This window comes from Dichotomopilus funicola (assembly GCF_033296635.1).
Source record: "Dichotomopilus funicola strain CBS 141.50 unplaced genomic scaffold C8A04scaffold_39, whole genome shotgun sequence".
Taxonomy (NCBI): domain Eukaryota; kingdom Fungi; phylum Ascomycota; class Sordariomycetes; order Sordariales; family Chaetomiaceae; genus Dichotomopilus; species Dichotomopilus funicola.
The window spans coordinates 68174-94357 of NW_026944060.1; the positions used below are offsets into that span (position 1 = coordinate 68174).

Sequence of the window (26184 nt, forward strand, 5' to 3'; positions counted from 1 at the left end):
GGGTATCCATCTTAGACCAGAACGCCCTACCAGACACGCCCGTGCGTCGTGTTATCATACATGTCGACATGTGCTCACAAAAATACAGACCAGTCCTGATATTCTCTCACGCAAACCGTACTCGCCAGGCTCCTGCGTCATCAACCTCCCCTCACGACCTTCTGAGCGCACGGGCGATTAGTCCATCGCTTCCATGTCCCCGCCATTCCCTCCGATTCCAGCATCATTACTGCTCTTCGTCGCCAACCCCGCTTGCTCATCCGCTTCGTCCTCCGAGACAGAGATTCCCACCAAACACGCAGCCAACATCCCCTCATAATTCACCCACGGGTGAATCTCCCCAAACAACTTTGTCCCATCTCTGCCCGCACCCCGCAACAACTCTGGTTCCCCTCCGGGATGGAACGGCAGGTACGGCGTTATGTTGTACACTCGCCCGCCTAGCACCGTCCATGCATCCTTCCCCTTGCGCCCGGTCATCTTCTTGAGCATGCTAGGTGTCACACGGAGGTAAGGGGAGCCGGCCGGAAGACCACGTAGGTCAGAGGCCGGGTGGCCAGTGAGGCGCGCCCAGTCGAGCGGGGAGTGGCCCGGGGAGAGGACGACGGCGCGCGAGGGCTTGTTGGGCTTGGAGGAGTGGGTGGGAGGTGGCGCGAGGGTCGAACAGCCCGGGCCGCGAGCGGGTAGAGGGGAAGGGCGGCCGCGTGGGGGCGCGAGGGAGGTAGGGGAAGAGGAGGGTGGTGGGCAGGGCGGCCCGCTGTTGGGGAGGGGTCGCAAAGTGGGTGGGCGTGAAGGAGGCGGCATGAGGCTGGAGGCGGATGATGTCGATGTTGATGTCGATGCCGTCATCGCCGCGGCCCGGGCCGTGCCGTTTGTAGATTTCGGAGCGGAAGGAGTTTGCGCTAACCCCGACGCAGGGAGCGACAGCGCGGGAACTGCAACGTCGAGGATTGTCGCGGAAGCCTTCGGTGTCGTCTGTTCTTCTCCATCGTCTTTGGAAATGTGAGGGTCGGTCTCAGCCCCTGGTGCCGTATGCTGAATTAACAGTATTGAGGCCCGAGACCCGTTCTCCGCGTCCGAGTCATCGGCTCGTTGTTGTTCATCTTTTGCGATGCCGGCTTCCTGTGCCGGCGCAGGCTCAAGAGAGGGCCGATGTTGTCCGCCAAATAGAGACGGAAACCACGACGGTCTCCGCATGCAGAACAGGACAACGGAGGCGAGAATCAACGAAATCCCCAAGAGCGCCATGCCGGGCGCAACCAGCGGATGGCAGTGGACGAGATCGTTGGTTTTCGAGGCCTGTGTTGGACCATGTGCCGGTGGGCGCTGGACCCAGTGCGAGTGAGACGGGACCAACCGACAAGAAGGGATTCGGTGGATCAGCGGGGCGCGCGCCGGCCGGGAGACGAGAGACGGTGTAGGGGACTGGCGGTTTGTGAGAAAAGAGTGTCTAGGCGCGTTTGTAAGTTTCCGACGAGGAATAGACTCTCTAGAAAATATTATACAGGAGGAGACGCCCGACGCGGGCGGCGCATCAAGTTTCGTTTGAAGAAGGAGATTGTTCCTTCCAAGTTCGAACTGACATCCGAAAAGAGCCCGCCCAAACCTCCCGTAAGTTTACAAGGCACCCGTTCACGGAGAGGGGCCTCCCTGGTTCGAGAACAGTGTCTGGCGGCCTTGGCAGGCCATCCTGGCCTGTGCACCCGTAGTGGGGTCGTCGATTTTGTGGTGAGTGCATGAAGAACGGATAAACGGTGAAAAAACAATGAATTCGGATGAACGATCACGATGAATGGCTCGGCGTTTCTGGCCCACTTCTCTGTTGACTTCCCAGGTTAGGCCCAAGACAATGGTCGAACAGGCCTCTCTTGGCTTGGGGTTGGGCTCCAAACCCCCCTGTCTAGATTGCTCATCTCAAGCCGCCCAATCCACCTTGCAACTTGCATTCGTTCGTAGAACCCCAATCAACAGCTCTCTGGACTCGAGGTTTGTTGTGTTTGAGTTCATGCCTCGGTGCCCATATTGTCTCGTTCGAAGCTAGGCCCATTGAATTGCGCCCGTCTTGGACTCACGACCTCAAGGTTGCGTTGCAACGGCTCGCTGGAACCCGAGCCCGACCACTCAGAAGGCCCCAAACAGACATCAGGGCTGGCTTGCACACCTTTGGGCTGTTCTGGTGCCGTGGAATACCCCAACGCCCCCACGAGTTCCATTTTGTCTCCATCACAATGCCACCGCCCTTATCAACAACATCAACAACAAACCTCAAAGTTGCCGCAGCACCGAAACGCCCTACCTCCCGCCAAGCCACCCGCACCACAGGAAATACACTGCCAGGAGTTCCCAAGGAGCAGCCTTCAGCTGGCATTCTAACCACGGGCACCACTGCCGCAGGCAAACGAACGGCCCGCATCACTACCACAACAACAACCGCCTATTCGACCGTCGCGACCGCGACTGATGCCGTTGCGAGTGCGTCTGCGACTGCAAACACGCCCCCCGCGTCCCGGCACCTGCTTCGTTCGCGAGATCAAAATGCCCCGCCACCGCCACCGCTGCCGACTGTGAGACTAGCACCCGAGGCAGCCAAGTCACTCGCGCCGACCACTGCGGCCAGGATGCCGTCCTATGACCGGCCGTCCGTCGCCGGGCCTCGACAGCCGGCGGTCGGGCGCAACGTAAACAAACAGCCGCTGACCCCTAAGATCGCCGCGCGAACAATCGGTTCACAACAACAAGCACCCGCCCTCGCAACCCCGCTCGTCCGACGGTCCACTGCTGAATCGAACCTCACCGCCACTGGGAACGGCGCCCGAGACCGAGATGACTTGGTATCACCCGGCTCGGTATTCCTCAACGCCAACGTGACCCCTCGGTCCGGGCCGAGGCAGAATCGCGTCGACGGTGCCAACACCACGCCAAGTAGCACGCCAAACGCAGACCGCCCCGATCCGATGGAGATGCACCCAGGTTTGGTGGCTGCCGGAGTTGATGATACACAAAGAGGACCGACGGTGGCACTGAATCCAGCCTTGGAAATCGGGAGTCGATCGCGGCAAGACCAAGATTCCAAATTCTTTTATGCTTCAGACGCACAAAAGTCTACGACACAGCCTGTTGCTACGACGAGGCCAATACCCCAACATCAGCCAAAATCCTCGACATTCTTTTACGCAAACGGCAGCACTTTGCCGGAGCGACAGAACCAAAATGCGCCCCCCCGGCCATTCTCCCCACCCTCGACGGCGCCTTCGCCCCAAGAAAGTATCTCGAGCAAGTTCGTCTATGCCAACGGCACTCCTGGCTTACAGCCCCCAGCCAAGATTGGGCCGTCAGCCAAAAGGGGGTCTGGATCTGTCGTTTCAACAGCGCCAAGAATTACGAACGGCAAACAGCAAGCCAATGCCCCGAGAGGACTACCTCCATTGAAGTCACCTCAACAAGTCGGATCCAGTGCAAGCACTCCTGCTCTCGTTTCACCTCGGTCCCCCACATCAACAGTGAACCCCCACCGGCTGAGTCTGGGGAAAATCGTCATGGAACAACCTTCTTCACGGCCTCCATCACAGACCTTTTCAAAAAGCGTTACCGTTGTGGATCCGCCGGCGAATACGAGACGTATATCTTCCCACGGGTCGTTCCCTTCGGCCCAGTCCTCAGGAAGCACATCTCCTTCACTCCCCCCCACCTCAGGGCCAGCATTACCGAGTAGCCCCGTTGCAACTGGCTTTGCTTCCCTGCTTCAGGCTGCCGAGGACTTTGCTGAGACTGAGACTGAAGAAGATCAACCAGAGTCCCTCAGTAGCCCGGCTAAGACACCACAGGATGATCCCGTGAAGGAGCTTGTCGCTAACGCGCGGCGGGAGCGCAAGGTACAAGACCTGCAGATCACAAACGCGAGTCTAGAGGCCATCAACAGAACCCTCGAGAGGCAATTGAGGAAGCAAACTGCGGAAATACGGCGTTACCAGAGGCTCTCTAGGTCTGGGTACCTCAATACGAGTTCCATGAACAAGCAGACACCCTCTGAGCCGGCGACGGATGGGGCAGAACAGGCACAGGCCGGAGCTGGCCTAGATGATCTTTTGGGAGAAGAGAGCGGAAGCGAGACCGGGGAAGTAGAGGCCGAGCTGGAGCGCCTCGATGAGCCGGATGAGGAGGATGAATCATCGGGGTCAGAAGATTCGGGGGAGGTGGATCCAGCTACGGCGGAACGACGCCACGAAAAAAGACGGCAAGAGGAACGACGGCTCGATGTCGACCTATCTAAACACCAGCAATTACTTGTCGACAGCCAAAAGATAAACCAGAGTCTTAAGAAATGCCTCGGGTGGACCGAGGAACTCATTAAGGAGGGCAAGCGGGCACTTGAATACAAGGTTCGAGTCAGCGATGTCGAATTGGGGGGCCGAGTTCTAGCCCCCGAAGAGATAGAAAGACGAGCACGCGAGGAAGATGACGAACTTGGCGACGTCACCCTCGGTGAGGAGACGATTTATGCGATCGACGCATTTGGGAGGAGCTCCTTTGCCGCCGCTGGTGGTGGTTATGAACACGACGACGATGCCGATACCACCATTACCAGCACCACCACATGGAGCAAAGATACTCAGGACAGGGACAGTGGGATTGAACTTGCACCTGAGGGCGTCGCTTGAGGGGGCCCGAGGGGAACCGACGGCAAGACTTAAGATTTCCCACTACTTCGTACATACTTTCGGCCAAACACACCCAAATTGGCCCAATGCTCACCACTCCGCTAGTGTTAGGGTATCAAACGACGACCCATTAGTTTCCTCCCATCCCCATTCGCACTCCGACCTCTGTTCCCTCACCTATGCAGGCCCCGGACCGGGAGCCTGCACGTGGTAAGCAGGAATACGGGTTAGGTTAGTGGTGGGGTCCAGGGGGCTGAGATGTGTGTATTTTTTTGTTCGGCTTTTGGTTTGGGCCCGGCGTTATATACCTTTCTATATTTACATTGCGCGGGGGCATACGGGGATCGCGCACACGCACACGAAGACTGTCGTTAGCGAGCTGGGGGGGGAAGGCCTTGAGCATTTGGATGGACCGGCTTGTTTTTGTCCTCGGCTCTCTCGATGGTTTGTTCTTCTTGTCTTGGTTACGGCTGACTGGGCAGGAGGCTTTGGACCACACACCCCAACAAGCCCTCGCTTTTGTCCTGGCCTAGTCTCAGTTTTGCAACCATCCAGTGAGCCTGCTTTAACATTTATTGGGCCCAAATTGTACCATTAGATACCCTTGATGCATGAAAATGATGTTCAACTGGCACAGTCGCTAGAAGAGATTAAATACCAAGAGGCTAGGGAGAAGGATGTGTATGGTATGCTCACAACATTGATCCGCCTGCTGTCGTGTTGTCTGTCAGGTGGAGCGTCGAGAGACATTGGAGGAAGAGATGAAAGGACAGGGGAGGAGAGAGGAGAACAGCTGGGGACAACCCTCAGGTTCAAACAATGTGATCAATGATAAAAATTGGACTCTATGCTTCATTAGGAGATGTATGTGCAAGTACTGTTTATACCTAGCGGTCGTACCAAACCTGGGTATGCGCGAGCTAAAGAGCAAGTCCCGCCATGCCGTATCTAACGAAGAGACACACCCGCTTCTCCTTCTCTTCCCCGCCGCTTGCTTCAATGATCCAACAACTCAGAGACACACTCGGTCGTCTTTCCTTCCTACCTCCTTCACGGGCGTAAACTGTAAACCCGACACCCGCCACTAGCTGCGGTATCCATCGCAGACTAGCAGCATGCACTATTCCATCCACCAGCTCCCCTCATTAATTTCTCGCTCCACCGCCGCCTCTTGCTAACTGCCTTTATGACGACCCCTTCGGAACATTCGGCGCATCCCCCGCCGCAGCTGAAGCGGCGTCGGCCCATGCCTTATCACCAAATTTGCCGCTCCCAGCGTTCTTCTCCTTCTCCTTGCCGTCAGCGGACTCTTCACTCTTCTCCTTGCCCTTCTTCTTGGACTCTTTCTCCTTCTTTATGGCGGCCTCGGCGACGAGTTGTTCGAAGGCCATGTAATCTCCTTCCTCTTCAGCGGTGCGCTTGGCCTATTGCTATCCGTTAGTGATGTGTTGTCTTTTTTCTCCTTCTGGTTCTAATAACAAAGAGATTGGATTTCAAAGGAAGCAAGGCAAAGAAAACGTACCTGTGCGCAGATCTGGCCAATTAGGATCAGAGCCTCAGCACGCTCCAGACGCTTGCCCAGCGGTACCTTCTTTTCATTGAGTACCGCGTCGCACACGTCACGGAGGACACTCTGGATCTCAAATTTGCTGCCGCGCCAGGCGGCAGTCACAATCTTGCCCGTGACACGGCGTTCATACTCAGACCTTTTCTCGTCCGTCCAATCGTCGCCACCCTGCTGCTCGAGGCGAGCCATTTCCTCCATGGTCTGCTGAGCATCGATGGCACTGCTGATGGTATTCCACGTGTCCTTGACCAGCGTACCCTTGTCCCTCATGCGGTGAAGGAAGCCGCCCATGCCAAAGAACTTTTGACTGCGGATGAGTGTCGTTGCTTTGCTGACGTAGATTGCGCCAATGGCGTGCAAGATGTCGAGACCAAATGATTGCATTTTAAGCTCCTCCACCTCAAGCCGTGTTTTCTCTTGGAAGGCTCTCGTCACGTCTTTACCCTTGTCCGTCTCCGTCCAGACCGACAAGCGGTCCAAGAGCTTCTGCGACAATGTGTCGACACGATCCTGCCGAATTTTGGCGCGCTCCTTCTCGTACGCAGCCAGCTGTTCCCTTTGCTCCTTGGACAAACCCGCCTTAGACTTCTTGTCTTTGCGTTTCCCGTCGTGCGCCGACATAGAATCGTCGGTTGCATCGTCGGACGGCCGGTCCATCAAGGCGGGCCGGAGCGGGATTTGATGGCGGCCGCTCATGGGTGTTGTCGAGCCGGAACCCGGTGACGGCGGAGAAAATGTTGTGTGGCCCTGCGGAGCGTCTGCCTGCCCAGTCGGTTTTTCATCCTCGACCACCACCGTGGGCACCTCCTTCTTTTCGCTTGGGGGTTCGGCAGAGCCAGCGGCCTTCGCGGTGTTCAGGCTTTCCTTTATCGCCTCTTCGGTGCCGGGGAACTCGCCATCGTCCTTAGACGGCGCTGTGGCATCTGCAACACCCTCTTGCCCCTCCTCCCCCTCCTCCTCCTCGGCCGCCATCGTGATGTCCATTGTAGCAGTCAAGTCCTTCATTAGACTAATCTCACCGATCCAGTCCATAAAAGCCTCACCGCCAAAGATGCTGGTAAAGAACTCGGCCGGGTCGACAAAGCCTTCGGACGGGCGCGCCGACTCCTTACCGAACTTGTCGTAGGCTTTGCGTAAGTCATCGTTCGAGAGTACTTGGTAGGCTTCACCGATCTCCTGGAATTTGGCGTGGGCCGTGGGATCGTTTGGGTTTTTGTCTGTGAAACGGGGGGTGTCAGCTGGGGTCATGGCCGCGATAGGCGCGGACAAGCGGTGACGGGAGAAGTGCTCGAATACGCTTACATACCAGGGTGGTGGACGATAGCGAGTTTCCGGTATGCCTTCTTGATCTCAAGTTCAGTTGCGGTGGTTTTGACCCCGAGGATGTCGTAGTATGCTGTGTCGACCACCATGGCGGCGAAGGATGACTGAACGTTCACGGGGGTTGATGCGCCGGTCTTCTCTTTCTACGTGCGCTGTGGGGTGTCGTTCGTCCTCTGGTGGGAGAATGCCGAGGTAGCAAAGCGACGATGCTATCCGGCGTGGTCTGGCAGGGGAGGGCTTTTGAAATGTGCTTGCTAGCGAGAACGATCACTGCGACTTAGTGCGTTGGGGCGGCAGGAGGACAAAGGCCGATTTTATTGAATGTTCACGAGTATGATTACGACGGTCAGAGCCCAAGCGAAAAGCCAAATTACGTACCTTTTCAGCGCGGAAAACTCCGGCTGTGGCTGCTTCGGCGAAATTTTAGCGGGGTGTCAGGTCCTGTAGCGGGGTCGCCACATGCTTGCCTGCCCCTCACCTGTTCATGTATCACAGGCAGCTTTCATTCATCCATGTGGTCATACTACAAAGAGGTTGTGTAACAACAGCATGAGTGTCGACACCTGAAGACGTCTTTCTATATCTGTTGCTTGAAAATGTTTTTTGGTATACCCCATCCAGCTTTCTTTCCCACATTATTGTATTCCCGCTGTTTTCATCCGTTCAAAACAACCCCGATAGGCTTCGTGGATGTTGGGAACCTCATAGTTATATGCCTTCAGTTTGGACACCAACTTGGTTGTATCCAGTTTACAGTTGCTGCGCCCCGCCTTGATGACTTTTGCTTGTTCTTCGAGAGTGAAGTTTTTCCATGTGAAGGACGGGCGCACAATATCCCGAAATAGCGTGAGGACTTCGTTGTGTGAAATGGCACCTGGGTTGGTGAAGTTGTATACACCCACGTCACCGTGCTCGGCCAACAGGATTGATGCTGGCAGCAAATCCGTGAGGATGGTATTGCTGTTTGGTATGTTGACGACATGCTCGTACTTGGAAATCTTGGTCACAAAATTCCGCGGGTGTAGGTCGTCCGAGACGGGCATGCGCAGACGCAGGATTAAGCAGTTGCTGTAATGCTTGATAACCTAACCAGTGCGGGTGAATATGGGAACTGAGGAAGGGGGCCACTTAATGGTAGGAGGCTCACCTCCTCAACATGCGCCTTTGTCATGGAGTAGAAACTGCCAGCGAAGTTGGCCGGGTCGGTCTCGAGAAAACCTGGCCCGTCCCAAGGATGTTTCTCATCGTACTGGTATATGCACCCCGTCGCAAACACCGTGCAATGGATGCCTTTCAAAAAGCAGCAGTCTGCCAAGTTCAATGTCCCGACGACGTTCGAGCGGATAGTCGCCTCTCTGTTGTCTTCACACCAGTCGACGTTAGGCCGCCCTGTGCAGCCGGCAGCGTTGAGAACGTGGGTGGGTTGGATTCTTTCGAGCTCCTGGATAACTGCTTCGCGGTTTTCCATCCGAATTGTTGTCGAATACACCTCCTTGTTTTGTACCTCAAGTAAGGTCTTGAGGTGTCCTGCGACCCACCCGTCGCCACCCCATATTAGAAAGCGGTGTTTTTGTTCACCGTTCGCGTTAATTGGCGCCATGATGGTGCGTTTACTAGCAAGAGAGGGGATGTTGGGGAGGCCTGCGTTCAAACCTGAGAATCGTTAATGTTAACCAACTTAACATTTGCCGAGTCTTGGCTTGACCAACCGCTCTTGAATAAGAATCAAATAGGTGGGCCGCGAGATGGTGTCCACAAGTTGTGTCTAGGTGTTCAAAGTTTCAACGAGAAAAACTGGTGGCAAACGGAACAACGACGATGAACTCGAAGTCACCCCGTATACGTGAAGAGTACATTTCCTTCAGGCGACTTTCGTTACCAGAACGGCAACCGTGGTCAGAAAATACATTTCAAATGGCAGGCGCCCCTCCAAAAAACGATCTCTCATCGGTCCCTGGTAACGGCGCCCCCTCGCTCCGTGTCCTGGATCGGGACGTTGTGGTGTGAAGACAACGGCCGGAACCTCCACCACGGGAAGAGACCGCGCTGTGTAGAAGGGAGGCATTGTGTTGACTATCAAATACATGCTCCACGTGCCATATTCTTAACGCTGAGGAAATAAGCACCAGCCCTTCCTGAACCCCCATCCCGCTCCCCACGCCAGGTTGATCTTGCGTGAGAGTACACTCCTCGGTGGATGTGTTGTGCTGGCTCGTCTCATTCAAGCAGGATCACGCGGTGCGACCCTGGCGGCAGCATTTTGCCATTTTCCCACCAACCCTGTCTGGCTGTCTGGCCAACTCGGGGCTTAATGACAGGTGTGGAGGACATTTTTTGATTTCTTACACCCCGGAAGGCATGCTGATCTCAAAGCTTTTTCACATGTATGTTTCTAGGTATCCAAGAAGAGTTATGGAATTGCAGGCGGCATCTCCCCGTCATTGATGTCTCCTCCTGTTTGGCTTGTTGTCCCGTAGGCGAGTTGGAGAAGTTGAGTATGTGGCCGAGATGGACCTTGGCCAATGAAATCCGGCATTCGCGGCCGGACATCCCGGGTCAAGCAGGAGAGTGGGGCGGCCATGCGTTGACGTTGGGGCGCAGGGGACCAATTGTTACATTTTTCCGCTGGAGGTCGAGGTCGATGGGGAAGACAATTTCCAGTGGAGCCTCGACATCCATCCTCCACAACCTCGCCGTTCACATCTCTACCGCGTTGTTCTTTCTCTCGTGACGCGAGGGCTCATAAGTGAACCACCGGAACGGATTACCTAGAAGTTGCGATTCTCAAGAAGCCTTCATTTTCTGACGCGCTAGCTCCGCAGACGATCTGCTCCCCGATCGTAACGCCGTCGCGTCTCACCGACCACAACCGGTTCTTTTCTCCAGCCCCTGAATCGCAGAACATCCCCCCCCAAAGACTCCAAGATGGGTGCCGCGCAGAAAGCCCTCTATTTCCTCTTCCACCCGAATCAGCTCCGGTCTATTATTCAATGGTATGTATCGCTCCGCTGTAATATTTCCAGATGTATCTTCTCCTAACTCGCGGTATAGGAAGGTATGGCACGAGCCAGTCCACAGGCGCGACCCTTCGAAGGAGTCCGAAACGGAAAAGGCATGCTTCAAGTACCTCGACTTGACCTCGCGATCGTTTTCAGCCGTCATTAAGGAACTCAACCCCGAGTTGCTGATGCCCGTTTGCCTGTTCTACCTCGTACTACGCGGCCTGGACACCATCGAAGATGACATGACAATCAACATCAAGGAGAAGGAGCCTCTCTTGAGGAATTTCCATGAGCTGATGGAGCAAGATGGGTGGACCTTTGATAAGAACGGCCCCAATGAGAAGGACCGCGAGCTTCTCGTTCACTTTGACCAGATCATTGTCGAACTCAAAAAGATGAAGCAGCCCTACTACGAGATTGTGAAGGACATCACCGTCAAGATGGGCAACGGGATGGCCGATTACGCCATAAATGCCGACCACAACATCAACGGGGTCAACACTGTTGAGGAATACGAGTTGTACTGCCACTACGTCGCTGGCCTGGTCGGCGACGGCCTGACGCGGCTGTTCGTCAAGAGCGAGCTTGCCAACCCCCAACTGCTGGTGCGCACCGACCTCACGGAGAGCATGGGCCAGTTCCTACAAAAGACCAACATCATCCGCGACGTCCACGAAGATTGGGAGGACAACCGGCGCTTCTGGCCCAAGGAAGTCTGGAGCCAATACGTTGACAAGTGGGATGACCTCTTTGCAATCGAGAACCGCGAAAAGGCGCTCCAATGCTCCTCGCACATGGTGTTGAACGCCCTCAAGCACGCCGACGAGTGTCTGTTCTACATGGCTGGTATCAGAGACCAGAGTGTTTTCAACTTCGTCGCCATCCCCCAGAGCATGGCCATCGCGACCTTGGAACTCGTGTTCCGCAACCCAGCGGTGTTTGAGAGGAACATCAAGATCACCAAGGGTGACGCTTGCCAGCTCATGATCGAATCGACCCAAAACCTCCGTGTTTTGTGCGACGCATTCCGGAAATACACGAAGAGGATTCACAAGAAGAACGACCCCAGAGATCCGAACTTCCTGGCTATCAGCACCCAATGCGGCAAGGTATGCACCATTTTTCCTCACATAAAGCTAGTGAATATCCCGGACTCATTGAGTAACTAACAATACCCACTAGATTGAGCAATTCATTGAGTCCATTTTCCCCACGCAAGACCCGAAGAAGATCGAGGCGGGCCAGCCCCGTGCGGAGCCGGTGATGGATACTGGCGAGGCGCTAATGCTTGTGCTGTCTGCAATTGCGACCCTGGCTCTTATTGGGGGTCTCATGGTGAGTTCTTCCCATCTTCTGTGGCGTTAAAAATTATCCGCGCCGCTGTGGAGACACGTCTCCACTAAAAAACTAACGGGATCGTCTTTGATCTCTTTCTACCCTTTCTTCAAAAATGCTAACTCTGACATTAGGTTGGACTCGCATGGTTCATGGGCGCTCGCATGGAGAAGTTCTTCAACAACCTCGACAACACTCTCGGCAGCGGTCTCCGCAGCGCAACGCCGTCTCCCATCACGGGCCACGAGGAGCTTTGAGTCTCCTGGACTCCAACATTCGATGACACGACAGTACCTTGGATTAGGCACTCCCCGGGGCGAGCGAGCGAGCAAAAGAAAGACATTTGGGTTCACGTTTCTACATACCTTTCTAATGACATACCCTTGCGATACATACGGCCATGTACACACAAACCACAGACGATGACGAGCAGGACTGACGGGACGACACATGGGGGAAATACTGCAGCTTTTTTTTTTTTTTTTTTAGAAAAAGAAAAACTGCGACTGGGGAAGACGAGCATTTAATACTAACATAATATTCACGTGTTTGGACCTTTTCTTTTTTATCTCTAAGCAAATGTCAACATTGCACCTGATCGATTGCATTGTCATGCCATTTGTACGTGAGGCTGAACGGAAATAAAACAGAAGAGAACAAGCACGGATGTCAAATTGCAATTCAGCCGCTCCTCTTCATCGGGGGTTCTTGATGGCTGTGGTTGTGCCGAAGATGTGCTGATATGAAACCCTTTCTTTGCAAGTAGCCTGGCATCCGGGCACGCTCTCGGCTTCGGACACTTCCCAATTTTCCTTCTGTGAAGTGGCCCGCCGAGGGCGGATTGCGGACATTTCTCGACTTCTTTGTTTACTTTCTGGTGCCGTGTTTGATGGTCGTGCCGTTTCAAATGATAACTTTGCCACTGGTTCACCCTTCACGACATAGCCGCTGCGTTCTACTTTACTTGCTTCCTCACAAAACCATTCTTTTGGTCCCAATCCTCAGAGCTGGGACGCCCTACCCCCCCTTTTGTCCTTGGATGAATAAGTGGATAGGAAGCATTTGTTTTGGGCCTCATACTGGCTTGATCTGCGCGTGGATAGGAAAAGCACCCCGGGCTTGTTGTCTCTAAGCTTGCGCGGCCGCGCTGCTACGGGCTAAGACTGAAACCGGACCTGTGTTGAAACGCGCCGTGAAAGATTTCTCTTTGATCTCAGCCTAATCGTTGGTTGAGGCGACTCGGCTTCATGTCCAGCTTGCAAGGGACCCCCTCCGTGCTACGGAGAAGTCCAAGGAGAAATGAAATGATACGCTTTATTTTTCTAGAACCCGCTCGCCTGCTTTGAGTGAAACCAAATACTGCAAACTCATTGTAACTGACCGCTATGACCTGCGCTGCGCCTTTACTTCCTCTCCGTAGTGCAGAAAGCAAGTTCTGTGGAAAAAGAGGTCCACTACCAAAAGTGGTATGTCCAGACCAGAATCTCAAGATCGAGGCCTAATGCGTCCCTAGCCCATGGTATAACGGGGGGTTATTTATATACAATTTCCGCTGCCTGAAGGGGACCCCAAACCACGCCCTCAGACCTCTTCTCAACGTGTTTACGCAAAGCCGTTGTTGGCGATGAGTGTGGTGGTGCCTCGAGGGGCGCCCTTGACCTGGGCGCCGGTAGCTTGCGCGAGTTCCTTGATGCGATCACTCACATCCTGTACACCAGTGATGTTCTCCAGTGCCATCAGGTAAGCCGCCAGGCCAGCAACATGAGGCGAGGCCATGCTAGTGCCGCTCAACGTTTGGGTTGAGGTGTCAGTCTGGATGCCGACGCTGAGCACGTCAACGCCGGGGGCAAAAACATCGACGATAGGGCCAAAGTTGGAAAAGTTGGCGATCTCATCGTTGGTCTGGTCGATAGCACCTACGGTGATGGCAGCTGCGGCGGAGGCAGGCGAGTCGTTCCTCGCGTCTTGAGCCTCGTTACCGGCTGCCACTACTGGAACGACACCAGCTTTTTCGATATTGTCGATGGCGGCGTTGACCGCCCGGCTGGCCCCGCCGCCTAGAGACATGTTCATGACGGCTTTTCCGGCAAGGCCCGTTGCGGTGGCGTTTTGAGCAACTAGGTAAGGGGGAAGTGTTAGTGGACTCGTGCGACTTATAGGATTTAAGCAGACATACCAAACTGCATCCCGGCGAGAACTCCAGAGTTTGTGCCTGAGCCGTCGGCTCCCAAAACCTTCACGGCAACGAGCTTCACGTTCTTAGCGACGCCGAATGTCTTCCCACCAATAGTTCCTGCAACATGGCTACCGTGACCTTCCTCATCTGTGTCCTACGTGTCATAATGTCAATAAACTTCCATTGACCCAGGGATTCTTTGGGAACATACCACGTTGTTGATAAAATTGGCCGCAAAACTCGCTCGCCCCTCGAACTCCGAGTGTGTCACCTTGATTCCTGTGTCCACCACAAACGCTGTGATGCCCTGGCCTGCGCTGCTATCAAAAACATACGTCCGGGCTCCGGGCTGGGCATGGCTGATGCGAGCCAAGCCGGAGGTAGTCCGTCCCTGCATCTGCCTGGCATTGAGGCTAACGCGGGCGTCTTGCTCGATGTAGCTGACCTCCTTAGCCGAGTAGATTTCGTTCACCATCAAGTCGTCGGCCTCGAGAGCCATGGCACGCCAGTTACCGATCTGGTAAGTATCCACGCTGGTGGATAGGAGTTTGCCGCTGAGCGAGCGTCTGGCAATGTTGCGTCTTGCTATTGCTTGCTTGACGCTTTTCTGGTGGACGTCGATTTCGGCACTGTTGAAGGTGCCATTATACACCACAATGTACCGGTTCGGAATGGCGTTGAGAACCCCGGGGTTGGAGATGGGTATCCCAATGTAAGCAGCGTCTGTCTTGTTTGATCCTGCGGTTGGAGCCCCTGATACGCCTAGCACGGAGAAGGCCAACGTGAAGCAGGCAAGCAAGCGGCCGGCCATTGTTGATAAGGGTTGGGAGCTGGCGGAACAAGTAAAGGGTAAAGGAGAGACCGAAGAGGGGGGAGGGCCGTGGGGAAGGCTCGGATGTCAAGAGGGAGGCGGGGAGGAAGGTTGATAAAGATGTTGATATTAGGGGGGAAATATCAACCTGTGTGAAAGATGTCCAGCACCAATAAAGGGGGAAGCCAAGAAAAATTGGAAGTTTGAAGATGGTGAGCCTCAGCTCAGAAGAAACGAATAACCGATACAGGGAAAGTAAACAAGCAAACCACAACAGGTTGATAGCAAGAGCAGTGCTCGCTTGGGGTGGCGGCTTGGCTTCCTTTAACTGAGGAAGAATGCATGAATCTACCGGCCCAGCGGGCCCCCCTCTCGGAGAGTAGATCCTAAGCAAGAAGGCTGTTCGATACTGTAATGGATGTTCAACACCCAAGGAGTCACAGAAAAGCAGGGGTTTGTTGTGAGGGGCGACTGCCCCTGGATTGTGTGGATTGTGGATGCCAAGTCAAACGGGAAACCCTAGTCTCCCAGGGCAGACACCGTCCGATGTGAGCGTATTTGAGCATTTCGACGGGTGGCGTGCAAGGAAACCTCAGACAATTCAAGATGCACAGTTCGGATGATTTCCCTTTGAGGAATGTGGGCTCGCGATGTTGCGATGCTCCGTGGAGAGACTTGCGAAGCTTCTTTCTTGTATCGGTTTTGTGGGACGGGGGTTTGATGCGGGAACGGAAATGTGACCATATATGCGGTCGGTCCATAGTAGCTTTACTAGCCATGCTGAGTGGTATGCAAGCCAAAACAAGCCGGAAAGCGTCTGTGTGCGTGGGTTCGCTTGAACCCATCCAGCGCATTGCGGGTTGGCTCCCCTGGTCTTCCGCTACCTACACCTCGGGTCTTTTGCAAGACGTCCCCTTCCTACCGCTGCGGCTGGCTGCAGAAACGAAGAGACGGTACCTAAACCTGGCGCATAACAGATCGCCTCAGATGAGCCGGTCCAAGGCTGTTTGTGGCCTGTTACGGCATGGTAAATCCGCTACAGCGCTCATGCGAGTGATTTGCCGGTTAATAGAGATATCGGGTTACTAAAAGGAGAAAGGGCCAACAAGACAGAGAGGGACCCCTTGGAATTAGTCGCCGACGACTAGGGAGGTTGTGGCTGGTGAGACTCGATAACAGGCGCTTAGCCATCAGTCCAGCTCGATGGTCCATCGGGATGAAAATGTTGCAGTGAATGAGACTCGGCCAATGATCGGACGATGATAAAGGAGTACAAGATGCCGAGGGGGTCCAATATTCGAGACAGAGACTTTTTTAACAGCATCTGCCTAGCTCCCGGTTGAGAGGTCTTCCACGGGCCCTTGGTTCTTTTTCTCTCTCTTGTTCTTTTCTTCTCGAGAAAGCGTGTGAACTTGCTGTGAAATGTTCCCGTTTCCACCAAGCTCGGGGGCTGTCTGTCTCCAAAATTAAAAGTCACGAGGAGGTATTTCCTTGCCAGGTTGGCTGAAACGTGTTTTAGCCCCTACATGCATGACCGTGTAAACCGAGCGCTCAATTTCTTGCTAGCCGCTCTCTTGACGAGTTCCTCAATGCAAGACAGGCTCAACAGGTGACATGACTTGGCTGATTATAGGAAATAACACGCAACGCCCGAGGCCTGCTCGGTGCCAAGCAACGTGTTTGGTGTTAAATGCTGGGTCGGAGTTCGTTTTTATCTCGAAAACTCGGGCGTCCCCGAGCTGAAGACTTGGCGATGGGCTTGTCAGGTTTGCCCCATCGCCAAAACGGTCGAAAGAAACAACTTCTGGTTTCTGATGAGCAAGGTGCTCGCTAAACAGTGGGTGTGGTTGAGAGGTTCTGAAACGTTTGGCACGGTCTGCGACGAAACTCGCCCCACATCCCCCGGCTTATGCCGAGTGCCAAGTTTTGATGCTCCCGAATGCGACCGCCTTTGAAGATCTTGATATGGCGTTACTGTGCATACGTGAGGCTCTATCAATCCACCGCCGATGGGCAAAGTAGTACAGTAGATATTCAGATATACTAGTACACGGTACATCTCCTGTGACGGAGGGGGACCAAACACTTTTTCCTTAACTGAGTTGTCTCTCTGTTACGGGGGGTGTTTCTGTTGTCTGCGTTTCTAAGTTGTGGGGCGATGTAACCCCCACATCCATTGAGTGTCTCATTCCAGAAAGGTGTGGATTTCTGGAGATGGACTGAATCGCCGAACGATCTAGTCTTTTGGGACTTTCAAGGGCTATTCAAATTCGAAAGCGCACCCATATCCGTATTCTGGCAACGAATCAGCCCCAAACCATATCAACGCAAGGAGTCCCTTCAAGGGCCAGCTCCACCTTGTCGGAAGGACGGAGACAACCAGTCACCAATTTGCTTTCCCAAACCCTGAAGTTCTGCAAAAAGTAAGGCATATCAAAATGGGGTGGGATAACAGGGCCCGAAAGCCTAGGAGCTTCCATTTAAGATTAAATAGATAACAGGGTGACTGCAAAGCGTTTGTAGGTGTTCATCTCCTCTGTTGTTACCTACTAAATTATATCAAGTACCGAGTTCAAGAAATTGACGAGGCGCAAATGTCTTGTCAGGTGCGGCAAATATCGCCTCCCATCTACCTACCCATGGGCCTTGGGCCACCTGAAATAGTAAGAAATCTCTACCGATGACGTTGATCGATATCCTCATAGTGCACGGTGGTGGGTAGCGGGGTCTTTCTTAAGCTCGATGAAGTTGATGGTGAAGCTGGCCTTGGACGCGGCACGCCGTTCGATCTCGTTAGTTACCTAAGTTACCGTCGGTAGGAAATTAGTTCCATTTGGCTAGAGATCGCCAATGAACAAAATTGGGGGTATGGCGAGATTATGCACTTCCAAGGCAAGGTGGGGAGGATCCGGCGAGATTTCCGCGCCCGCAATAAATATCTATAACTAGTGCAGGGGGGCTCGGTGAGCTGCAGATTTCGGAGCACTTGATGGCTAGAGCGAATGTGTTGAAGAAATGATTGAGTTTTCCCGGTTTTTTTGTTGTCTGAGGCCGGAGCGGGCTTCCAAAATACCCACAGCGCGCCCCACTCTTGGATCAAGTGCTGCAGGAACTTAGCGCAAGAGCCACAAGGCTCACTCAGCTTGCCGAGCCCAGCTTTAGAGCCTGGCAGTGGCAGTGTGGCCTGGGTTAACGTTTTAACCCTACAGTTTATTCAACCCCGCGCCAACCGACCATCACCAGGACCATCCACGCGACCACTCAAACCAACCGTGCTTCCAACACAAAATAACAACAGGGGTTTACGAAGGTTCGACAAAACAGCCCAAGTTCTCGCGCCAAAGCGCTGGAGGGCGCTGCCAGCATTTGCGACGCCAATTCGCCCATCGGAGGGGACCACCAACCCACGCCTGCGCCGCGCTGCTTCTTATCCCTCCTCCCCATTCCTCCGGGTTCGCGTCGTCCTACCTACACGACGGCCTAGGTTGAGAACTCAGCTACTCTGCCATGATTTTCCGACAACCGCCGAACGACTGAGATCTCCGATAATTGATTTTCTTTGAGAGGAAGACATGAATCCAACCTGCGAATCAGCCGCCCTCGGCTACGACGGTCTCCCGACCGACGCTCTCACGATCGATACCCAAATCCCCAGAGTCGAGAGGACCCAGTCGATACATGGACCGATGGGAGAAGACGAAGGCAATGCGACCGTTGAAATTGCCTCGATAATGATGATTGCCTCGAATCCTGTTTCGCCGGGCCCGCCCAGTCCCCCGCTCGATCACACGCGAATGCAAGAGTTTACACCTCCCACCCGGCCGAGCAGCACACCATTCCCCCAGTTGGACCCGCGCAGTACCGATTTACGCTGCATTAGTTGCCCGACGAGCCGCTTTTTGGGCGGGGAGCATAGAAACTCTTCTGCGTCACCGACTTTCTCCTCGACTGCGGCAGACGTTGGTGTCTGCATCAATGATCTACCTGCCGAAATTCACGAGTGCATTCTCGACCACCTGTTCGGGTTCCGGGTCTCGGCTGCATCCAAAAGTTCTGTAACTCGCTGGGGGACTGCACTACGGCATCCACGACGAAAAGAGTTGTCTGAGTTATCTCTCGTCAGCGGCGCATGGAGGGTCATGATCCAGGAGCGGTTGTACCGACACATCAAGCTGAAGGCGTCAATCCAGTCACTGCAAGGAGCAATTGTTTATTTATCAACTCGCCCGCATCTGAGGTCATATATTAAGCATATCGAGATTTGGTTTCCGGTGTTTCACCCCAAGTACCGACCGCTCGCGCTTTCCAACGCCAATACCCTCCCAACGGTCACGCCGGACGGTTTGACCACGGCATCCTACGTGCTGCCGATGGATAATTGCTCTCTGGAGGAAACGTTCAGCTTTGTGGCAGACCACCTTCCCGATGTCTGCGTTCTGACACTGGAAGGCGGGGAGCGTAAAAAGGCACCGAAGGTGAAGTACTGGCACCGCGATCCTGGCGACGAGACGGAACGAAGGATGCCTAGAGTCGAGAGTGTTCGTACACTGGTTTGCAAGGGCCAATGGAACCTTATCCGTGGCGAAGACGATTTTGAGACGATCATGTCGGCCTTCCCCAACCTTCAGGACTGGCATGGCTCGTATAGCAAACCCAAGTCCAAGAGTTACCTTACCATGGCTACTATTCTCGAAAAGCCTGTGCGGTTGGCCAGCTTTGACCTTTGCATCGAGGGTGATTATCGCCGCGAGGTCTCATTCCCCTCGTACTTCCTCAAAGTGTCCAACAAACTACACTTCTGTTCTCGACTCGCGACCGGATCCGCATCCCCAACACTGGAGCGCATCTCATACACTGGCAGGGTTTGCAAACAGTTTTTCTTCGACCTCATGGCCAAACACAAGGACCCGGGACACATACGCCTGAAGTCAATCGACCTCACAGTCAAAAACTGCTGCCGGCAGGTTGTGCACTGGAACGAATCCGGGTCGGGTATTACCGACATGAACTTCATCAACGCGTTTGAGGACTTGGTGATTGCGGGTATCCGTGCACTCGGGAGGTTGCGATCGGTCGAGTATCTTAGAATCCGCTATGTCGATCTTGGTAGGCTTTTCAACTTCTTGTTGACTATGTCGTTTACCATGGTGTAACGCTGACTAACCCGGTTCTCTTCACAGACTCTCCCTTCCCACCACTTAACCCTCATTTTCTTCTTAATAAAGGCCGGTGTTCTGGAGTCTGGAGCGACTCTATCATCACCGAGTTGAACAAGGCCCGGCCCCATGCCCAATTCGAAGAGCTCTCCGAATCCTTTGGCGAGGTCACCTACAGGAAAGACGGCCGCATGACCTTTACCCCGGACTTCCCGTCTTCGTCGTCCAGAGCGGTCTCGCTCAAGCTGTCCAACTATGCGCTGCTGAGCGCTGGGATGTCTACCCCTTGAGGCTCGCAGCGGGACTTGGTAGAATGTGGCGTTAGACTGATCACAGATTTCAGTAGCGCCCCAACACTAACAAAAACATACAGTAGTCATCACTCAGGTCTGATGGGTCCAACAGAACATCACATGGGCTAGAACTATTATTTTCTTTCTTTTCCTGCATTTTCATTCTCACGGTCAAAGGGCGGGATAGTAATGATATATGGAGGCGTTTGGGAGGTCAAGGTGGGGTATTTCTGCTCTTCGCTCTACGGATGGGATGACCCTACTCCATAATCGCATCTTCTTGTCATATTCGGGGGTGGACGGAAGATGAGAGTGCCTCGGTTCTTTTCTTTTTATTTCACTCCTTGTTGTGCTGTCACTTTATCTTTGCTGGTTGATGGGAGCGGGTTTCTATTTCACACTTCTAGGCGTTGGTAAACGATGATAACCCTAACGGAGTAGTGTGGGAGCATTATGGTTATGGTATTTGTTGTATTGGGAGCAACAGTTTGCTCCACGGCGCTTGACGGGGTTGCTTGGCTGGGCTCGGCTGGCGTGACTTATTGCATGGTCAATTGCATGGTAATCTGTTGTTGAATTTCAATGCATCTTGTTTCCAGGCTTGAGTGGCAATTGATCTGGTCCGGCATGCCCATTGTCTACTTAGATAGCGAAGAGTAGGCACAAGGTACTAGCTTAAATAATTATCAAACACCTCTGCCTGATACATCTGTTGCTTGTCCTCAGAACTCATGGTTCGACAGACAGAATCTAAACCCCTGCACACTATCTTCTCAACCACCCTTAACATTACACGAATCCCCAATTATTGTCCCCAAAATCCAACAATTTACCAAAAAGAACCCCAAGGAGGCAAGCCACAATCCCGGCAAAAAGGAACTCTTTCCCAAAAACTCCAGCTCATAGCCCTGTTGCAACCACAGTCCTTGAGATGCCACCCACAACCCTAATGCCGTGATACCATGAATTTTGTTGCGCAGAAAGGAGGAATGGGGCAGGTAGAGCGGAAGAAGGACCATATACCAAAGGAAGTACTAGAATTACGGGTTAAGATCGGTGGATTGTTTAAGGTGGTGTGCATCGGGAAGCGTACCTGGCTAGTGCAAACTTTGTTGAACGTAACGAAGGCAAATGTTTGAGCGAGCATGGCCGTGGGGAGGTCACGCTTGGCTAACCCCAGAGGAATCAGAACACAAGCGAGGACGAGTTGCGGGAGGAACGCGAGTGATTCAATTCCACCACCACTTCCCGGTAACGACGACGAGAGAGTTGAGTTTGAAGTGGAAGGGGAGGAAGCAAGGTAGAGATGGGTATTGTAGGGGCTGAAGTTATGGCGGTGGTCGATACGGGTGACATGGTGGAGGTAGGTATGTTGGAGGAAGGGGAAGCCGTATGTGAAGTACATGGCGAAGTTGAGACCAAAGAAGGTGATGAAGCTGGTGAGCGCGAGTTGAACCCTGGCGGGGGTGATGAAGGCGAAGACTTTGTCCGGGATCGAGGAAGCCTGAAGTTTCGGGGGCGTATTCTTCTTGCTGCTCATTCGGTCCGCATCCATCCACCAGATGATCGCTGGCGCATAGATGAAAGGGTAGATCTTGAAATGCACGCTGAATCCAAGAAGTAGGCCAGCAAGAGTGACCCTCTTGGACAGGACCGAAGAGAGAAGCGCCATAACGAGGACCCCAAGTACACCTTCGGAGCTTCCCCTCGTACTGATCGTAGCGACCATCGGGTTGAGCAACCATATTGCGGCAAACTTCCGCGCCCTTGACCGTTCCATTGACTTCGCCAAAACACGCTCTAGTAACCACCCAGCGACCAGGTCGGAAATCGCGAATAAGACTTTCCCGGAGCTGAAAAGGGCCGCGTCGACAAACGGGAGTCCCGTGGTGAAGGCCGTTGGAAGCAACAGCCAGGCGAGGATGGGAGTATAGCGGTATGTCTCCCGTTCATAGGGGCTCTGGCCGCGGGAAACAAACCGAGCAGCATCGGTGAAAACTAAGTAGTCGATATCGGTGTACTTGACGGGGGAGTTGGCATCTTGCCAGAGGCCGTATAGGAAAAAAACTAGGCGGAGAAGGGCGGCCGAGGCATACACCGGCGTCGGGCGAGAGAAGAAGGACGACAGCAAAGATGGTTGGTGTGATGTAGTTGGTGATGAGAGCGGTCTTCTGGCTTGCTTTGTGGGGTTTGCCATCTTGCTAGGCGTGAATGGCGGCTTGGAATTGATGGGTATGGTCCACGCAACTGCGTCTCTAGGTTGATTCCGGCTCAGGCGATGAATCCCGGCCACGTCGTTTCGTTGCTCTTATACTCTTAGACCTCATTCAAGACGACGCATAAAGGCAGGGAGGTTGAATCTTGAAGGATTCAGATCATGTTTCGGGCCGTCGATTGAGCATCAATATTACCCGTCAAGCCCGGACTTGCTGAGCTGTGTTGATGTTGACGTGTTTCCAAGCTTCTTGTTGTTGACAAGGTAAAGTTTACCCCTGTCCCACACACCCCTGAGCTGCTCAGGATGAGCCCACCAAAAGTGCTGTGGCCCACAGCAGAGTTGTCTGGGTTGCTCTTTCCAACCAATCAATCATACCTGATGTCGAAACCTCAACCCGGCAGAGCAGGCCCAGCAGTGAACTCATCACCCTAAAAGACACAACCTCCAACGTTAAATCTTGAGCAACCGGTCGTATTTACTTGTACTATAACATGTCTGGTCTTAAGCGCGACTGGAATGGGAACACGAAACGACGCGACGGTCCGAAACCCGCCGCAAAGCCGGTTGTGCGAAATGCCTACACGCCCATGTTTGAGAGCCTCCGCGAGGAGCTCGACCAACATCATGATCGTCGAGAGCGCATCGTCAAAGCATCGCGGGACATCACGGCGTTGAGTAAGAAGATGTGAGATGCCCATGCTAGCGCGATAGAATGACATGGTTGAGGCTGACATTGTGCAGTATCTTCTCGTTACAGCGGTATGAGACCACTTCTATTCGCTGACCCCTGAAAGCTCAAAACTGACACTTGGTCAGGGTTCGAAAGATTGAGAGCCAACTCCCAAACAACATCCAGTCCGAGGTCGACTCCCGGCTAGCCGACATATCAAAACTTCTAGCATCCATTGCGCCTGAGATCCAAGGAATCAATCGCTACCGGTATTCTAGGTCTCTAATGTGCCTCGAAGAGCTTGTGGAAGCCCTCACCTTCGCGCACTACCTTCGCACTCAGACCCTCATCGGCCACGCGGAACTGGACCCGACAATTGAAGATCTCACCAAGAAAGGGGCCGTGATTTCCGAGGACGAGCCCATGGCCGATGCCGGTGACCCGGCAGGTAACGCTGAAAAGGACGAACCCCCGGCTGTCAATGTACCGACCGTCACTCTTACGCAGGACGACTACCTCTACGGTGTGTTCGATCTGACTGGGGAGATGATGCGCTTTGCGACCACTTCCACCGCACTAACCGGCAAGATGGCCAGTGGTCAAACCGGTAAAGATGGTGGTGATGACGAGCCGCGAACCATTGTCCAAGATATGCATGAATTAGGCACGTTCTTCGAGATGCTACCCGTTGGGCCCGGGAACAAGTTCCAGTGGGAGAAGAAGCTGGAAGTCACGCGGCAATCAGTACAGAAAGTTGAGCGATTGGGCTATGATCGGGTTATTAGGGGAAGCGAGCGCCCCAAGGGCTGGATCCCAGACCTGAGCTCTGGTGATCCGGGGCAAGGAGAAGAGGAGTGATTGTAGTATCTGGTGAACCTTGGCGTTGCCTCTTCAGACCGAAGCCTTTTTGGCTGTTGGTGGCTAACTTGGCTTGCTTTGATCTCCCATGCCCGCAAACTCTTTGTTCCCCGCGTAGAATCGTGAAACGGAGCCTTTGCTAGCCACAGTAGATTGGTGCTTCTCTTCTTTTAATTGCCTTCTAATATTCCACTCTTTATTTTCTGTCCCTCAAACCCCGCGGAGTAGAGACCCCACCCCGATTCTTATTCCGGTTTCTGCCTGAGGCTCCGTACAGGTGCGGGGCATTTCCTTTGAATCAAACGCCAAAATCTTTTTTTTACCCCGCCATCTTTCCTCAACCACCACGCACCACTCCTAGTTTCTCTACAGATCACCCGGCTACGCTGTGACTCCAATCTTCAAAATGGGCTTCACCGACCTCCTCACTGACGCCGGTCTTACCGGTAAGCTGCGCATTGTCTTTTTCTTTGCCTTTTTCTTTCCCCTACCTAAACATTGCATTCGATAATGCACGGCCAAGCTAACACCGCGCAGTGCTCAACAACTGGCTCCTGACCCGCTCGTACATTGCCGGGTACGCATTGTCCCTTTCCCCCTTTTCCCAAACGGCCCCCCCTCGGACACACTGCATTTTCATGATGACCTTCTTGATCCCATGTAGCTGAGCAGCGTAAAAACCTGCATATGATTACACACCCGTACCTCCATACACCTCTGACCTAACGATTCAACCACATTCTGCATTGTATTCCGGGACGGAATCCTGGACCATTGAATCGTATTCAAGCTAACCGGTTCCACTCAACAGGTACTCCGCCTCGCAGGCCGATGCCGTCACCTTCAAGGCCTTGAGCGCCGCCCCCGACGCCGCCAAGTACCCCAACGCGGCGCGCTGGTACAAGCACATCGCCTCGTACGAGGACGAGTTCCCGACCCTACCCGGCGATGCGAGCAAGCCGTACACCGTCTACGGCCCTGAGGTCGCCGAGGTTACCCTGAACCCCGCCAAGGCCCCCGCCGCCGAGGAGGAGGAGGACGACGATGTCGACCTCTTTGGCAGTGATGAGGAGGAGGATGCCGAGGCCGCTCGCGTCCGTGAGGAGCGCCTGGCTGAGTACCGGAAGAAGAAGGAGGCCAAGGGGCCTAAGCCGGCTGCCAAGTCCATCGTCACCCTGGATGTCAAGCCCTGGGGTACGTTTTTCCCCACTGCCCCTCACATTTATCTAGAATTCTCTGGGCCTCTCAGAAACAAGGAGAAAAAAAAGAAGTTGGAAACTAACTAGTGCCTCATCACGAAACAGATGATGAGACCGACATGGTTGGCCTCGAGGCCGCCGTCCGCGGTATCGAGCAGGACGGGTTGGTCTGGGGTGCGTCTACGCTGATCCCCGTTGGTTTCGGCATCAAGAAGCTGCAGATCAACCTTGTTGTTGAGGACGAGAAGGTTTCGATCGACGAGCTCAGCGAGCAGATCACTGAGTTCGAGGAGTTCGTCCAGTCCGTCGACGTTGCCGCCATGCAGAAGCTCTAAGCAACCATCAACTAGCCCAGCTCCTGGGGTTGGCTGACTATGTGTTGTGTGCATATTGACGGGTAGACCCCCAGGTATGATAAACACAACATATAGGTCTGAGAAATGAATGGTGCGTTTTGAGTAATTGTATGAGTGCGAGATTTGTGACGGTTGTATATGGTTATATTAAACTTTGTATCGCCTCCACTGATGGTAAGCACTGCAATCGCTCCAGACCTTCAAGATAGACGGTCCTTCAACTTTTGCTCCCGCTGTACTTGGACCACTGTGATCAGATATTCTTGTACACCGCTATGCAAAACGTTGTCTCTGCCAGCTAAGGGTTCCTCTCCAACCTTCTGTTGCCAAAAAAACCATGAAATGTAATAGCTTGGTATGGTATGTAGGAAAACAAGGAGGCCAAAAAAGGGGCTAAGTAGGAATTTCCTTGTTTTGGTGAGAAGGATCATAGGTTCCTTATGTTTATCTTCCGCAGATGGCGGTTTTTATCACACTTTTGCCTCCTTGCATTTCTATCCGCCAATATGCTTTCTGCTTTGCTCCCAGGTTAGGTGACTACAAGTACTTCGAAAAGGGAGAG

The 26184-nt window shown here is 53.7% G+C and overlaps 10 protein-coding genes across 10 annotated transcripts; 5 read left to right on the plus strand and 5 right to left on the minus strand.

Annotated features, from left to right (window-relative positions):
• Positions 1–177: 177 nt before the first annotated feature.
• Positions 178–1248, minus strand: C8A04DRAFT_37905 (uncharacterized protein; the record flags this gene model as incomplete). Its single annotated transcript, XM_062784046.1, has 1 exon — positions 178–1248. The coding sequence occupies one exon, from the start codon at positions 1246–1248 to the stop codon at positions 178–180; it is 1071 nt and encodes a 356-aa protein (XP_062636231.1).
• Positions 1249–2228: 980 nt separating this feature from the next.
• C8A04DRAFT_29440 (uncharacterized protein) lies at positions 2229–4658 on the plus strand (the record flags this gene model as incomplete). Its single annotated transcript, XM_062781010.1, has 1 exon — positions 2229–4658. The coding sequence occupies one exon, from the start codon at positions 2229–2231 to the stop codon at positions 4656–4658; it is 2430 nt and encodes an 809-aa protein (XP_062636232.1).
• A 1184-nt stretch (positions 4659–5842) lies between these two features.
• Positions 5843–7637, minus strand: C8A04DRAFT_29441 (X-domain of DnaJ-containing-domain-containing protein; the record flags this gene model as incomplete). Its single annotated transcript, XM_062781011.1, has 3 exons — positions 5843–6082; positions 6181–7442; positions 7532–7637. 3 exons carry the CDS (start codon positions 7635–7637, stop codon positions 5843–5845), a joined length of 1608 nt encoding a protein of 535 aa, XP_062636233.1.
• A 546-nt stretch (positions 7638–8183) lies between these two features.
• C8A04DRAFT_37908 (uncharacterized protein) lies at positions 8184–9148 on the minus strand (the record flags this gene model as incomplete). Its single annotated transcript, XM_062784047.1, has 2 exons — positions 8184–8633; positions 8696–9148. The coding sequence occupies 2 exons, from the start codon at positions 9146–9148 to the stop codon at positions 8184–8186; spliced, it is 903 nt and encodes a 300-aa protein (XP_062636234.1).
• A 1325-nt stretch (positions 9149–10473) lies between these two features.
• C8A04DRAFT_37909 (isoprenoid synthase domain-containing protein) lies at positions 10474–12142 on the plus strand (the record flags this gene model as incomplete). Its single annotated transcript, XM_062784048.1, has 4 exons — positions 10474–10541; positions 10600–11659; positions 11733–11885; positions 12020–12142. The coding sequence occupies 4 exons, from the start codon at positions 10474–10476 to the stop codon at positions 12140–12142; spliced, it is 1404 nt and encodes a 467-aa protein (XP_062636235.1).
• Positions 12143–13487: 1345 nt separating this feature from the next.
• Positions 13488–14872, minus strand: C8A04DRAFT_12822 (serine protease; the record flags this gene model as incomplete). Its single annotated transcript, XM_062777475.1, has 3 exons — positions 13488–14002; positions 14062–14215; positions 14273–14872. The coding sequence occupies 3 exons, from the start codon at positions 14870–14872 to the stop codon at positions 13488–13490; spliced, it is 1269 nt and encodes a 422-aa protein (XP_062636236.1).
• Positions 14873–18444: 3572 nt separating this feature from the next.
• On the plus strand, positions 18445–20318 carry C8A04DRAFT_37911 (uncharacterized protein; the record flags this gene model as incomplete). Its single annotated transcript, XM_062784049.1, has 2 exons — positions 18445–19978; positions 20053–20318. The coding sequence occupies 2 exons, from the start codon at positions 18445–18447 to the stop codon at positions 20316–20318; spliced, it is 1800 nt and encodes a 599-aa protein (XP_062636237.1).
• Positions 20319–21094: 776 nt separating this feature from the next.
• C8A04DRAFT_12864 (family 50 putative glycosyltransferase) lies at positions 21095–22518 on the minus strand (the record flags this gene model as incomplete). The annotated part of the gene is made up of 2 exons (XM_062777491.1): positions 21095–21355; positions 21415–22518. The coding sequence occupies 2 exons, from the start codon at positions 22516–22518 to the stop codon at positions 21095–21097; spliced, it is 1365 nt and encodes a 454-aa protein (XP_062636238.1).
• A 512-nt stretch (positions 22519–23030) lies between these two features.
• C8A04DRAFT_37913 (Translin family-domain-containing protein) lies at positions 23031–24067 on the plus strand (the record flags this gene model as incomplete). Its single annotated transcript, XM_062784050.1, has 3 exons — positions 23031–23224; positions 23281–23298; positions 23356–24067. The coding sequence occupies 3 exons, from the start codon at positions 23031–23033 to the stop codon at positions 24065–24067; spliced, it is 924 nt and encodes a 307-aa protein (XP_062636239.1).
• A 406-nt stretch (positions 24068–24473) lies between these two features.
• C8A04DRAFT_12815 (uncharacterized protein) lies at positions 24474–25601 on the plus strand (the record flags this gene model as incomplete). Its single annotated transcript, XM_062777472.1, has 4 exons — positions 24474–24513; positions 24605–24644; positions 24879–25261; positions 25372–25601. 4 exons carry the CDS (start codon positions 24474–24476, stop codon positions 25599–25601), a joined length of 693 nt encoding a protein of 230 aa, XP_062636240.1.
• Between the last annotated feature and the right edge of the window lie 583 nt (positions 25602–26184).